Here is a 15408-nt window from a genome sequence, read left to right as displayed (position 1 = left end):
ATTCCAAGAAAAAAAAATTATTTTTCTCATTTTTTGAAGAGTGTAACTTTTAAAAAGCTGTTCACATCGAGGACCCCCTTTAATTTTTGACAAAGATTCACCGCCCTAAAAACTGTTGCACTTATTTGGTAATACCCTGAATATAAAGAAAGCTCTGAACTCAACAAGTATATTCCTTCATAACGGCTTATGACGAATTCAGGTAGAGAGAATTCGCGTCCGACCGAAACCTATCTTCACGACGAGTGGAAATCCTTCGGCAGAAAACCTGGAAAGCAGTGGAGGCAGCGTTCGATGGCTCTGTGAGATTGCGCGCGCATCCCAGCCGGGCCTAAACTCCGTGCCGACTTGTTACATCCTATGTCCTCAGCTTGGCCTGTTCCAGGCCCGATCATTGCTGGCAAAACATTCCTAGAAAAGACTGTTGCTCTCATCGCGATACCTCCATCTTTCCAGAATGACCATCGTCGCGAGTGCATGTCCAAGTGGCGAGTGAGAAGAACGATGGATTCTTAGTCTGTAGATGTAGCCGGGTAACGTAACTAATTTCCGTTCATTTTGAAAAATACAGTTTTATATCATATTAACATAATTAGTTTATGGTTCCTACCGGCCTAATACAACTGAGGTAAGAAAAGTTTTCAAACTACTGTTTTCTCCATTTACAATATAGGCTCTACTGAAATATAACGGAAATTTGTGGAGAGCGTCTTTTTCCACAGTTCAAATTCACTGCTATTAACGCATATCTTCTCCTGAAACTACACAAACTTTCAACCATAAGTAAATTAACAATTAACAACATTAGAATGAAATTCTCCTTCAGATGTAAGTCCCAATATTTGCTATTTTTTGCGAACCAAACAGTCTATGATTATAACTATCTATTTCGCCAACTAAAAGTCAGACCTTTCCTGATACATAACTCGCATTCCCACTGAAACATATAGTCACGTTGAAGTTTCAACTTTCGACTGTAAATCCCCCACATTAAATATATTTCCATGCAAAACCCATAACTAAAATTTATGTGTCATCTGGCGACAATATCTATGCACAATGTAGTCCAGCCGGTCTGCCAGCACTAACCAGTCCCGAGGGACTAATGAGGTACATATATCGAAGAAATAATTATTCGAATTCCGTATGTTCCAGAATTATTCCAGAATGGCTCTTAAAAATTCCAACGACCCCCCTGAAGTTGCTTCCATAATTCAAGTTCTGGATATTACCCTCATTATTATTCTGGAGGCAATGCCTTGTCATTGCAGCCTTAGCGCCTCTTCAGTTCATCACTCGTTGAACTATTTATTTTTTATTTATTCAGCATCCAGATGACATTCCTCGCTCAGTATTTCATAGGGTTTATTTATTCATCTTTGAATCTCTACTTTGAACGACATTCGTTCTGAATTCACATTAGTATTTTAATAGAAAGGAATAGGTTTCATGCCTTGAACGGAGAATGGAGCTACTCATTTATTTTCGAAGATTGAATACGCCGCCTTATATATATTGGCGTTTTCAAAACAAACAACAAGGGCTAAATCGGTATAAATAAACACAGCAACATAGAACGAGACATGAGCTTATTAGTGAACACTAACAAGCTCACCAAACCTGATACAACATCTCAATATCAAAAGTGGGAAACATAAAGATCTGGGCTTCCTACAGACATGGTCAATATGATCTGCCCACGTTCAATTGAAATGGATACGACAGCAGCTGAAGTCGGTTCAACGTCAGGTGAAAAGCCGTCTAGGCCACTGTTCAGGAAATCAGGAATATTCTCCGTTGAGCTCGAGTATTGACTAGACTTTGGAACCCTACAGGTTTGTAGGGAAGGATTTCATTGTCGAATTGAATGAACGAAATTTATCAGAATTCAATTTTGATGTATTTCTTTGGCATTATTCGCCTACTCTGACAATCTTCCTATTGATCTCTTTTGAAGTTAGTCTACAATCATTATTAACACACTAGGATATAGGCAAAACTCCATCTTCAGTTATTGAAATCTATAGATGCAATACCCATATGTGTATGAATAGAATCATCTTACATTCTGATATGCCCACGGATGAATAACTGTTTTAGAACTGACCCATGTGGAACACATAAAATGTTAGCTTAATTTCGAAACACCTGTTGTCTTTCACCCCAGAAAGAGGATCGCAACCAATTAGAACTGAAGCCATGGATACCAAGTTCATAGACATTCTTCAGGGCAACAGTAAAACACTTGTCACCGATTTTCTTTAAAATCAAACATTTTAAAATGGACGATCATCTGATTATCAGAAAATGATCTTATATTCAAAATCCTTTAAATCATTAGTGATAGTTCTGAAAATGAAAAAAACTGTGGAATTTTTCAACACTCCGAAATATATTATTGTATGATGTTTTGAAAATGAAAATAATAAAATTCTTCACTTCTTGCTTTTCGTAATATTTAATAACGTTTAATGACGAATGTATGAACCTACTACGTCAGCAGTTCGGCAAATTCCATCTCCCTGAAGTGTTTGTCCTTGAGCCGACCAATAGCAGCTGAGTCTTATTTCCAAGAATTAAAAGCGCGGTTGTATCAACGTAGTTATGACGTAAGCTGACAGTGCTGAATCCAAATTAGCCCGAATTCTCTATGCATTGTACTTACCTCGTTTCCTTTCTATGACCTACGTTTCCCTTTATTACAAGTAATGAATATTATGACTTAATTGGCCAAATGATTATGAATATCCATTAAACCTTTTAAGAACTAGACAAGGCAAACTATGGCCCTATAAAATCAGTATTATCGCTGTTTGAATCAACCCCCAAACTTCTCTCGGCGATTACACTAACACCCCTACACTCCTGATATTAGCTAACCTATACTTCTCAGGGAAATTCAGAAAGGATAAGCTACCCATTACAATTAATAATAAAAACTTTCAAAACCTCCACATAAAGATCTTGCGAATTAAGCAATGAATCATGTTGGTTGAAAAGGAAATATCAAATATTGGACGATTTCGCTAAATAAGAGAATTATTCTTTATAACTTTTGAAGAATACTTAGAGATTTCGAGAACTGAAATTATATTCTTTAGTTGCATGTTTTTTACACACATAAAAATTCAGTAATATTCCATTAAGCTATCACAATAAAATAAAAAAATATATATTTACGTAAAATATCCTACTTCATTCATAATTTCATGATTTCAATCTATTGTTCCAGATGTGTGACCAGGAGTTACAAATTTTCGACGAAGATGATGAACAACTGAATGAAATTTTCTCTGGTTGACTGAAGACTGCAATAGATCATTAATGATGCTGCCTACAAATGTAATGACTTTCATGAAGAAGGTAAATAATTGTTATGTAAACAATTAACTGTTTTTCCTCACTTGAACATGCTCTAAGATTCTGAGAGGTTTCACAGAGGCCAAAGGGAGTTGGAATATAAACCCAAACACATAATCACAATTTATAACTATATGTTTCGAACTGAAACAGCTACAAATATTCATAGTTTTCATATTCATTTCGATTTATCAGTCTGAAGAACAAGATTTACTAATAGGTTATAGGCCCAGACTCCGAATAATCAATTCTTCAAAAACAATGACAACCCCGTTTGTGTATTATGCATTTTTTCCTCTATAGCTTTCCATTTCGTTAGAAAATAAATACACCCTATCTTTTAATGAATTTTGCATATTCCATGCATATATAATTATTGATTTTCCGAGATATTTTCATCTTTTTGAGCGCTGAGTCACCCAACTGATCGCTTCATCATTTAGAATTGTGAGCCGGGAATGTTCTCCTAATTTTTAATTTCATTTTACTTATAACATTTGAATGGCAAAGGAGATTATGCATTGATTATAGTCAAAACTTCCAAATAATTTATCGGCTCATGATCAACTTACTGTTAATAATACTTACATTACTCGAAATATATTAAATAGTAACTGGTTCATTTCGTTGACCACAAATCTCTGATCCACAAATCCTTTTCTCACTTCTTATTTCTTGCTATTGTGGCTTTTTTGTCCAGTTCAGTTCATATTTTCCTCTTTTTGAAGGGATTTTTCGTTTTATCTTCATACACTCAGCTATTCCCGTAATTAATCTACCGTTAGGAAGGAAATCTTCGACTTATAGCCTATTCACTTCACGTATAAAATGACGTCACATCTAGTGGGATTTGGTACCAACTAAAAACTTCTTGTTACTAACCTTGAAGCTTTCACAAACCAAGGATATTTGCTCCCCATCAATATATGATATTTCCGATATGTCATTCTCATTGTAATATTCAAATTTGACATTTTTATTTCATTCTTTCAAAATCGGTCAGGTTTGGTAATTTTTTTCTCTAATTCTGTGGTTATTCCGTTCATTCTTCCACATCTTGTAGAACAAAATCGTGCGAGAATATATCAGAAACGCACAGTTTTCATGGTTATATTTTATTATTCTATGTTGGCACTCCGAACTTTCCGCCACGGCTTTATCTGTCAATTCATCAATCTGCCTTGAAGAAATCAGTTCGGCCAACCAACATTTTTCAATGCAAAAATCACTAAATTATATTTATGGAAATATTTCATTAATTTCAATGAAAATGCAATGAATTAGAGAAAATAATGTATAATACTCGTACAGAAGGCTCATTCTACCACTCGTTCATTCCAAAAGTCGCCACTTCGTGGCTCGTTTTTGAATTTTGAACTCGTGGAAGAATATCAATGCCTTCTGCACTTGTATTATAAATAACTATTCTCTTATTCTGTGGTTATTCCGTTCATTCTTCCACATCTTGTAGAACAAAATCGTGCGAGAATATATCAGAAACGCACAGTTTTCATGGTTATATTTTATTATTCTATGTTGGTACTCCGAACTTTCCGCCACGGCTTTATCTGTCAATTCATCAATTTGCCTTAAAGAAATCAGTTCTGCCAACCAACATTTTTCAATGCAAAAATCACTAAAATAAATTTATGGAAATAGTCCATTAATTTCAATGGAAATGCAATGAATAAGAGAAAATAATGTATAATACTCGTACAGAAGGCTCATTCTACCACTTGTTCATTCCAAAACTCGCCACTTCGTGGCTCGTTTTTGAATTTTGAACTCGTGGAAGAATATCAATGCCTTCTGCACTTGTATTATAAATAACTATTCAATCGTTATGTTCGTTAGTTCTTTCAAGAACTACCATATTGTCGTATCGAAAATATTTCATTTGAAAATATTTTGAGAACCAATTGAGTAGGTAATATGACGAAATAGTTCTGTTGTTTTCAAAGATGAAAATCAACAAAAATGAAAATGACCGAATTTATTGGTCAGTGGTCTCTCATTCTAATTTATAGTGACTAAAGAAAAAATATAATAATTTTCAGAGAATATTTAAACAATATTTTTGTCGATAGAATTCACACAGATTTCTTTTTTAGATGGTGACAACTGAGGGTGTTCCAGGTGGAGCAAACAATGAAAATGACACTGGGACAACGTTTGGGAAACTGAAACAAACTCTGTCGTCGTCACTTCTTACTGCTCAGGATAAAGGTAAATTGAATTATTATTGCATATTGAAACGATTGTTGTGGGTATATTGACAATAATATAATGTTTTTTATTCTCCAATAATGATTACAAGGGTGTTTCCAAATTAGACGTGAACCTTTGGAGGACATGTTAGTATGAGTCATTTGCTGTCGTTTGAGTCATATCATCAGTTTTCGAGATATTTGAGTTATTGTGTTTTTAAAAGATTTCTCACCCTACTTCGTTTTTCGTCAATTTTTTTTACTTTGACCAAATTTCATTATAAATTTGGATTTTTCTCGTGTCCAGCGAGAAGTCCGGACCTAACACCGTTAGAATATTCAAAGCAGCGAAAGATCGAGAGTAAATTTCTGGTGGAAAGTAACAACTGAAGAAATAAAAAAGAGGGCACGTGCTTGAATAAGGAATGGTGGAGGTCATTTCAAACATAAGTTATGAATACATTTTCCACCGAAATTTTGAGTTTAACTGCTATAAAAGATATTTAATACCTACATCACTTTCCTTTCTTTGCTGGTTTTTCTTTTCAAATCAAAATCAGCTGAAACAAAACTATAGTGACTGCATTTTAACGAAAACTTTTTCAGTAAATGAAGAAGGAATTTGGCAAGATTTCAGAATAATTTTGTCATACATAAATTGTGGAATTCGAAAGTTGCAGACAAATTAATATTAAAAATTAACTATTCTTTTATTCATATACCAACTTTCGAATCATACTAATTCTTATTCAACATCAAATACAGCAAAGTTTTGTTTTTTCATACATATCATATTCTTCTCTAATGAAAATAATCAAAAATTAAAATCAAACTTGCTCAACGTAGAAAAAAATTAACGAAAAATGAAGCAAGATAAGAAATTTTTCAAAAAACACAAGGACACTCGGAGACTCTTGATTTTCGGTTATCAATAAATATGGCTCAATCAACTGAAAATGAGTGACACCATAGTATAAGGAATATACTACGTTGATACTAGCACCTCTAATTTGGAAACACCCTGTATAATATGTATATCTAAAAGAATGAAACTGAAGATTTCGAAACAGCGTGTTATCATTTTGGAAAATGTATGTAGGTTCATATCGAACTTTGAACCAAAATTAATTTAATTGCCAGGGTCGAACAAGAAGATGCATCATTTAGTTTCAAAACAATTTGTTATTTTCAATGGGAAGATAGGTTTTATCCGAAATAAACAAATTTGAATGTAGAATGATCTTTCGTAATTTGGTATTGATACTTAATGTAATATATCAGAAAGCAAAAAATTGAACCTTCCAAGCATTCATCGATTATTTTCTTATGATCTACTCAAAAAAATCGTTCCAAAAAGAGTTCAATGACATCTAATTTTATGTTTTCATGCCATGTAGCTCTGCAAATTAAATGAGAAAAAATCAAATGACTACGAATTTGAATAAGCGCAAAAAAGATACAAGCTTCTCGTCAATGGTTTTTTCATTTTCAGTTTATGATTTTTGGGAATCAAATTCTTAGGTATATTCAGCGTGGGTTCCGTAAATACATGGCCGATCAAAACTTTGTTTTTCTAATTGCCTCAAAACAATTCGATCGAGATAAAACTTCGTATTTGGATGTTGAATTTTAATTTTTTAAGACACCCAAAAAACTTGATTGAAGAAATATAGGTGCTTATTTGAAAATCTTAAGTTTTAATGAATTGGAGTAGTCCAAGTTAAATATCTTCTCATAAACACCCTGTACATTTTTGGTCCAAACCGAATATAGTCTTATAATACTACGTATTTGGCGAAAGAAAAATGAAGAAGGTTTTTTTCGAAAACATCTTAAATATAAATAATAATACACTGCTGATTTCCACAATCAGCAGTGTATTATTATTTATTTAAAATGAATTTCCATCAAGTGAAGACCGAATCAATCAAATACATCTTAAATATTAGATAAAAACGTAAATATTCCTTATCGCGACTATTTTTTTCATAAGAATCCCATTAACTCATGAATCGTTAAACTTCTAACAAATTGAGGCATATTGCTAAAATTGTCATCAAAAAAGCTATCTAAAGATGCATTAATATACCGGGTATGCCATTGGGAATAAGTAAGTAGTAGTCTGTTTCCGGTATAGTATAGCCGGAAGTTGTAGAGATTTGAAAATATTTCAGGAAGAAAGATAATATTCCTAAATCCCAACATGCTAATTTTCAGCACAAAATTATGCTTAGTTTTCCATAAACGTCTAATACGCAAAGGCGGTGAATCGCCCCGTATAAGGGAATATATTTTCAATTTGAGGGCAAGGGAGTGAGATATTTCAAGCAAATTGCTCTCATAGATTCCGAGAAAAGATCTGGGGGACGAACATATTATTCGATTATTGATTAAACGGATTTCGAAACGTTGGCTCTGAAAATTGATGTTCCTCAATATCCAGATATCAAGATAGTTACGGCTCTGTCTCCTCAAAGCCCCTATATCAACAACTAGACGCACCTGTTGCCTGGCATGCGTATAAACCGAATCATGTTATCGACGGAACTACACGGTAGAAAATACACTATATTCATTGCTATTCCACCAACTTCTGTAGAATATCGGTATTCGGACAAGAGAAACAATATTTGTCTATACTGACCGCTACCTGCGCTTATATAAATGTATTTCTCTATTTCGATATCGTAATGACTTGATTCCAGTTCTAAAAACAGTGCTGTAATGAACACTTATATTTTTAGTTTTGTGGTTGTCTATACTGACTTCCAATCCTACCAAATTTCAACAAAAGTCAATAATTGTCAATATAATATTATTTGGATATAGTATAGTGAAATGATTTGCAACATTATTCGCAATATATCTTAATTCTGGTGGTGTCAAATCGATTCCGTCAGACATATTTCCCGAATTCAATGCGTACTTGTAAATTATTTCAAAATTCGAAACGCACGATTCATATCCAAATTCCGTAATCTGTCAATATTCGTAACAGTCACACCAACTGCCAAGATACAATACAAAAGTCACTAGGATATATAATCTGAATTTTTCATTGAAATTCGACAATATTTCAAGAAACTTGATTGAAATAGAGAAAATATCGCCTAATACTCGTTGCAGAAGGCAATTACAACACTTTTGCGTTCTGCATTCTTGCATTCTGCAACTTGATTCAGAATATACAACATATTCTCTTCACTTCAAAAATAATTGTATCATAATTGATATTCTATTTTACCTACAGCACAAAGGCGAAGAACATTTTCGTTCCATAGTATTTCATATTTTCCAAATATTACTATAGGAAATTTTCCCGGAAACGTCACATTGCAACCTTTCATTAAAAAAAGTAATAACCTAAAAAGGAAAACTAAATATTGGCACTTAAAACTTAAAGCTTTTCGTTTCCATTTGCACCATATGGCTACATCGACTGCAAATTACACAGATAGAAAAGGATATCAAAACTATTACGTTGATTAGGAAAGTAGACAAAGATAGCTTTAGTTTGTTGTTGTCATTATAGGAGCCAACGACTAAGGTTTAGAAAAAAAAGCACAGACTGTTACATCATATTTTGTATAAGATTGGGTGTACCTGCTTCCTACTAGGCGTGGTTGCCACTATGTGCAGCCGTAACGAAGTGAATCAACAAATTTTCAAAACTGAATACTTATATAATAACTAAATAATAATTTAGTTCAAATTGACACTTGCAGTGATAACCCAAATCAAGGAGGATTCCCTATTAAAGTTAACATTCAATTGAACATTTCAGAAAAAAAATTAGACACTTAAACAATATAAAATATTGACAAAAATTTCTCATTGTTTCTGTGTTTTTAGGAAATGCTGAATTAAATTCCACTTTGTACTAGATTATCTCGAAAATGGATAATTCTATGAAAATAATACAAGAGACTTATTTTTTAATGAAGCCCTTTTGACTTCAGAAATGAAATAATTTTTTCGAAAAAACAAGAGTGTATATTTCCAAGAAATGAATCATCCCACCCCTATATCTACGCTGAATAACTGAATAAACTGAATGAGTTTGGCAGGATATACTCACCTAATTCGAAACATTACATTATCAATATCTAAAAATCAAAACAACGAATATGTAATGATACTAGAGTTATAAGTAAAAAACTTATTTTTTTTTCAAACTGTATCTCGAAAACGAAGCTTGTTGGGATATATGTTTATGGAATTTATTTTCACGAAAGGTGTTGTTCTATCCGATGTCGAAGTTATTGCACTAAAAAAATCTGGACCACTCTGTATACGTATAATACTTTACACATTTAATCCAGGGGTATTAGTTACATAGCTTCCAAATTCCTTCCAGAAATTTATATTGTTCTAGTGATGTGATCAGTTCGAAATTTTTCAAGAAGCTTGAAATTATTATTTTATGTGAATATCCGAAATCTACACTGCACCAGTTTCGTGTACACGAAAATATTGGGTAGTTTTTTTCGATATTCTTGAATTTTCTATTCGGAGATGAGCGCTCAAAATAAATTTCAAGCATTTTAAAAATAACATTACTAGATGTTCGAGATCAAAACTTTGTAGATCACACTACAAACCGAACTTTTCCATAAAATTGTGGAAAATGTGGAACCTCAGAAAGCAGACATAAACTTTAATGTATATGAGACCAAAACAACTTTGAACCTGACAAAATATTAATTGGAATACGGTGATGCTTCATAGCAGAGACCTAAAATGGTTGGATATAAATGGGTTTAACTTAATACATAATCAGGGAGGAAGTTTGATGAGATATACGGAAGAACCAATGGAGTGTGTTTATTGAGGTGATTTGATTGAATTGGTTGATCGATTATGATTACTTTATACCTCAAAAGAAGCATTTAATAAATCAGTATATAACGAAATCCAATCTATAAATGGAAGAGCTACGTGAAGCTTATATACAAGGTGATCAGTGTGACAAGCTCAGGTGAAGATAGAGATTCCGGTATCTCGTTCTCTGAATAACGGAGTTTAAGAAAAATTGGAAAAATTTAAAACGGCTTCTACTTTCGAAGCAGTCACCGATCTTGGTGATCTTTTAAATTATTGGTAATATTATAGAGTTAATTTTTTCTGGAATTTCAGGTCTTTAATCAGAAATTCCATTTTTCCTGAAAGCAAAAAAAAAGCTGAATCATGTTGAAAAATACTAGAATACATATATCGAAATCATCTGGAAAACAAGAGTCCTGAAGTGACTTTATATACTTTTCCAATTCACATAGATGCTTTGCATATTAACACACTTGACTTTCAAATTTAGTTTTATGTTGCCTCTCAGCAAGCTTGGAGGTAGACAATCAATTACATACAACATTTCACAGCAACTACGATTTCCGTAAGCTCATACAATGTTATGTAAAATCATACTGATGAATTCCTTGAATGAAGGATTTGTGATTCTATATTTAGCAAAAAATACTCCTTCATTGCTGGAAAGTGAGGATGAAGTGGAAATCTTCAAGACGGAAATAAAAGTACCAGGCAAAAAGCTTTTGATGATGTCAAATCTATATAGGAAAAGAAAGATTTAATTCGAGACATGCTGGAAGATTTTCGTCAGTTGTTCTAAGCTGACGTTAACGGAAAATTTCTGAATTAAAATCCTTCATTCATGCAGATCATTTAGCTAACAAAAATATATTTTCATTTGGGTCCATCCGGCTGGATATTATCAGAAATTTATCATTATGATTTCACTTCAAAAATTAATTTGCTCTTGGAATATAAATCTTCACGTGAACTGTGTAATACTTACTTTTACTATGGAGCAAATAGACTCACAGCTCATATTATTATCAGAGATGGTTATGTCATTTTGTTTTGAATTTCAATTCAATTCAATTCAATTCTTTATTGATCCCTTAGACACAGAATAATGTATAGGACAAGTCAACATCAGGAAAAAAAATAGCATAGTTACAAACTTAGAGATGCAAAATTTGACATTACAAGAAACAATATAAAGGATTAAATCAATGAGTCAGAAAGAAACTCCTGAGTGCTGTAACAGCATTTATCAGCTAATATACATCTGATCTTTTTTTTGAAAGTTTTGATATCTAGCGATTTCAGCTCGTTCGGAAGATGATTGTAAAACTTGATTCCCGCAAAAGTAGGCGAGGTCTCATATTTGCTTGTGTTATGTCGTGGTATGCAGACGATGCTACTATGTCTTGTCTGATATTCGTGAAAGTCAGAACACTTCATAAGGTTGTTAATGTTACATTTTACATGCAGAAGACAGTTCAAGATGTAAAGAGATGGAAATGTCAGGATTCCAAACTTCTTAATGTCGGTCTACAGGACTCTTGAGGACGCAGATTGAAAATTAATCTAATGATTTAATTTCTGGTTTCGAAAGAATTCACAGTTTGATCATGCATTCTTCTAATCAATATTTTAAGCAGCGTGTTACAGTACTCAGTAGGTGCTGAGGGTTTCAGAATGAAGAAAATGGAACAGGAAGTTATAAAATTCAAAATCTCAGCTGATAACATCAAATATTATCACGAAAGAAATAATAATAGGACCGAATTTAAAAAAAATTACATAAAACATCAATTCTTTCCTCTTTCGAAAAAAGTTTGCTATTCGAAGGAATTATATATTTTTTCAAAGCAATAACTATATTCCTATAAAACGTGTAAAAAATAAAGACTCTTGTTATACACTGTATAATCATCAGGAGAACCATATTCCAACAAAAATTTTGAACATTAACATGATGGGCGTAAAATACTTCAATTCATAAAATTAAATTTTTACGTTCGTCTGCTCGCTTATCATTCATATCACTGTCGAAATTCACGAATGCATTCGATATATTTCGATAAATTCCTAGAAAATTTGTCGGAATCACATTACCAACCTAAAATTGACGTATAACGTTTTTGCCTCGTGAATATTTCAAATTTTAATCAGTGAAATGGTTTCGAGAATCGGGGACGTATTTACTGAGATTAGGGGTAACATCAAGGGCCAAGGCACGTAAACATATTCTATCTTTTTTTATTTTAACATCGGATAGACCCAGGTAGAGGACACGCCTAGAAAGCTAACATTTAAATAATACCAACACTCCTTCCTCGATGAAGAATATCTGTTTTGAATGGCACCAATCAAGAGCGTACTTAAGGGGAATGGGAGAGACTGAGATGTCTTTGGAATGAAACTGAAAATTAATGAGAGCTATATAAGAAGGATTTCAGTAGATTATTTTAGCGTTTAGATAATTTTCTACACGTTGAACTGATGAAAAAAAAAAACGGACTATGTTAATTGTTGGACGAAGTGTTAAGCCAAGTCCGAGAAACATTGGAGTTCGGCAGTGTCATTTACTAAGAGGTACACATAATATTTTTTTCTGAAAGCTCAATCAACATTATCATAAATCAAGGACTTTTCAAATGAATAATGATTTTCTATTAAAATCTCATTAACTATGAAACCATTTCCTTAACAATCGATTCCTTTATCGTTGTTACAAAAGTCAAATAATCATTACTTATTTCGGTTCCATATTTTGTAATATCTCTCAAATTATTTCAAATGATGATGATTTTCAAATGTGCGTGATATTGCCAAAGTTGTTAAAGGCTGTTGAAACTGACATCTGTCATCAAATTTGTTGCCGTATATCCAAGGATAAACATGAATACTCTTATAAACGTTTCATGGAATTGTTCCAAGAAAAAAAGATCACCCCCGATCTAGATATATGATTATTGCATACTTCTCCCATTTTTCAAGTAGTGGGAACAGTGAAATTGACCCTACGTATAACATAAATTCATTAAATCTCGAATAACTCCTGAATTATTGAATTTGGGAGCATAATCATGTTTGAACAATACTCTTATTAGGTAAATAGTTTCATGGCGTGTAGACAAATTACAAAATACCCTTATTTTTCTCCATAGAATCCGACGCAATAATAAAAGAATAGATTTCAAAAAATTGACAACTTTGTATCCATTCCCTTCACGAAAATATGTCTTTATGATATATTTGGTTCATTTTTGTCTTGGAATACAATTCCAATTCTAAAAATTACAAAATTATCAACCAGCTGAAAAAAATTTCAAAATAACTAAAACTGCACAAATTTATCGAAAAATTGACAACTTTGTGTCCATTTCCTCCACAAGAATATATCTTTACGATATATTATTATGAAAGGAATGGAAACAAATGAGTTATACAGAAAAAAAATACCAATTTTTAAGTTTTTTCGAGATATCTCGAGAGCCATTGGAGATATTTTGGATCTGTTAACATCAACACACTAATCCCTAAATAACGCAAGTTTTTTGTAATTTAAGCCACCCTGTATCTCTAACAGTTTTCAATATCCCTCTAAATAGTTCTTACCCAGTATATCATACTACATCGAAAAAGTGAAACTAGTTTACACATAGGATATTTACAGTAAAAACAATGGTGACTATGGAAATTTTCTCTTTTTTCGTTTTTTTATTCAATATTTTGAAAACGATCAAGACTAACACAAAAATTTAAGGAAGGAGTTATTGAGAATGGGAATATTGATAATATCTAAGAAATAAAATTAAAAAAACTTTTTTTTCATATTTTGAATAACCATAGATACTGGAGCTTCAGGAATATTCTAGCTAAATAGGGAATCACGTACAATATCATATTCCGAAGTTTTAGATTTCACTTCTCCAGAAACCGATATTTAGGTTCTCCAGAAACCTTTAATATGCAGTCGACCTTGAAGCACCCTGTATAACATAACCAGAGTAATAATATGTTCATTACTCTATGATGATATTAAACAAAATGATCCATAATATTTCTTCATTCTCATTTAATTATTTAATTTTTACATATTCCGAAAGAGGTCTGGTTGTGCCAGTTATTATCACCCCAAAGTGGCATTTATTTAAATACACCCCTGGCAATAATGCTTCTAACAATTAATCGTGCCACCACTAAATTACACTTATACGTTAAAAGTATTACACCGAGAAAGGATAATTTATATCACTTGATTTTTTGACAACATTTATACATTTAAAGCATGCTATGATGATGATTTAATTCAGCAGTGTTTTTGTGGATAAAGGGTCTTCTAATGTAAAGCATAACAAAATACCTCCCTTGAGAAAGGCTACATTATAAAAAGAATTGTAAACGCCTCGCCAACATATAATACAAATCCTGTAGTGATTATTTTTTGCAGTTGTGAAAATGACACCTCGGCCTTCGTTGATACCAGATTTAGATCTTGCAGCCCCAGCCGAAGAAAAACCTACAACACCACCCAACCCAACGCCTCCACCTAAGCCCGAGCCTGGCAAACCTCCAAGTCGCGACGGAGCTTGTAGAGTCTGTTTGAAAGCTTTCAAACCAGATGATTTCAGTCGGACATGCGCTGAATGTAAACAGAGAGTGAGTATATTGGGCAAAACCTACTACAAATATGTATCGAAAAGGAAAAAAACTCAAAGATTTGCTTCCGCCATTTTGCAATTGATGGCTGTAGTGGTAAGTGGTGAGTTCCTAGGCGTGTTTCTACAACCAAATCTAAAATTCACGGTACATACAGAAGATCTCGTCAAAAGACCGTCAATGGCCACGTACATGATAAGGAGGACGAAGCAGATTGCAGGGAAGCAGGCATATCGCCACGCATATTTCGGATACTTCCCCAGTCTCATCAGCTATGGACTGTTATTTTGGGGTAGAGGAAATGATAGCAAGAGGATCTTTACAAAATAAAAGAATGCTATACGTATCATCTGTACGTATAGCACTTTACGAA

General features: G+C 33.0%; 1 protein-coding gene across 3 annotated transcripts in view; it reads left to right on the top strand.

Moving 5' to 3' along the window:
* The first annotated feature begins 201 nt into the window (after positions 1-201).
* LOC123673096 (regulating synaptic membrane exocytosis protein 2) overlaps positions 202-15408 on the top strand; it is a 45251-nt gene continuing 30044 nt past the window's right edge. Inside the window, exons 1-4 of one of the 3 annotated variants that reach the window (XM_045607522.1) lie at positions 202-533; positions 3233-3363; positions 5472-5586; positions 14827-15035. In XM_045607522.1, coding sequence (XP_045463478.1) covers positions 3325-3363; positions 5472-5586; positions 14827-15035 — 363 coding nt within the window. In that variant the 5' untranslated portion in view covers positions 202-533; positions 3233-3324. Of the gene's footprint in view, positions 629-3232; positions 3364-5193; positions 5288-5471; positions 5587-14826; positions 15036-15408 lie in introns of those variants that run through there. The other 2 variants (XM_045607521.1, XM_045607523.1) reach the window with 2 other exon arrangements.

The sequence above is a fragment of the Harmonia axyridis genome, chromosome 2, assembly GCF_914767665.1.
Source record: "Harmonia axyridis chromosome 2, icHarAxyr1.1, whole genome shotgun sequence".
NCBI classification, from domain to species: domain Eukaryota; kingdom Metazoa; phylum Arthropoda; class Insecta; order Coleoptera; family Coccinellidae; genus Harmonia; species Harmonia axyridis.
The sequence above is the reverse complement of the archived record's forward strand: the minus strand, read 5'-3'. Positions and strand labels throughout refer to the sequence as shown.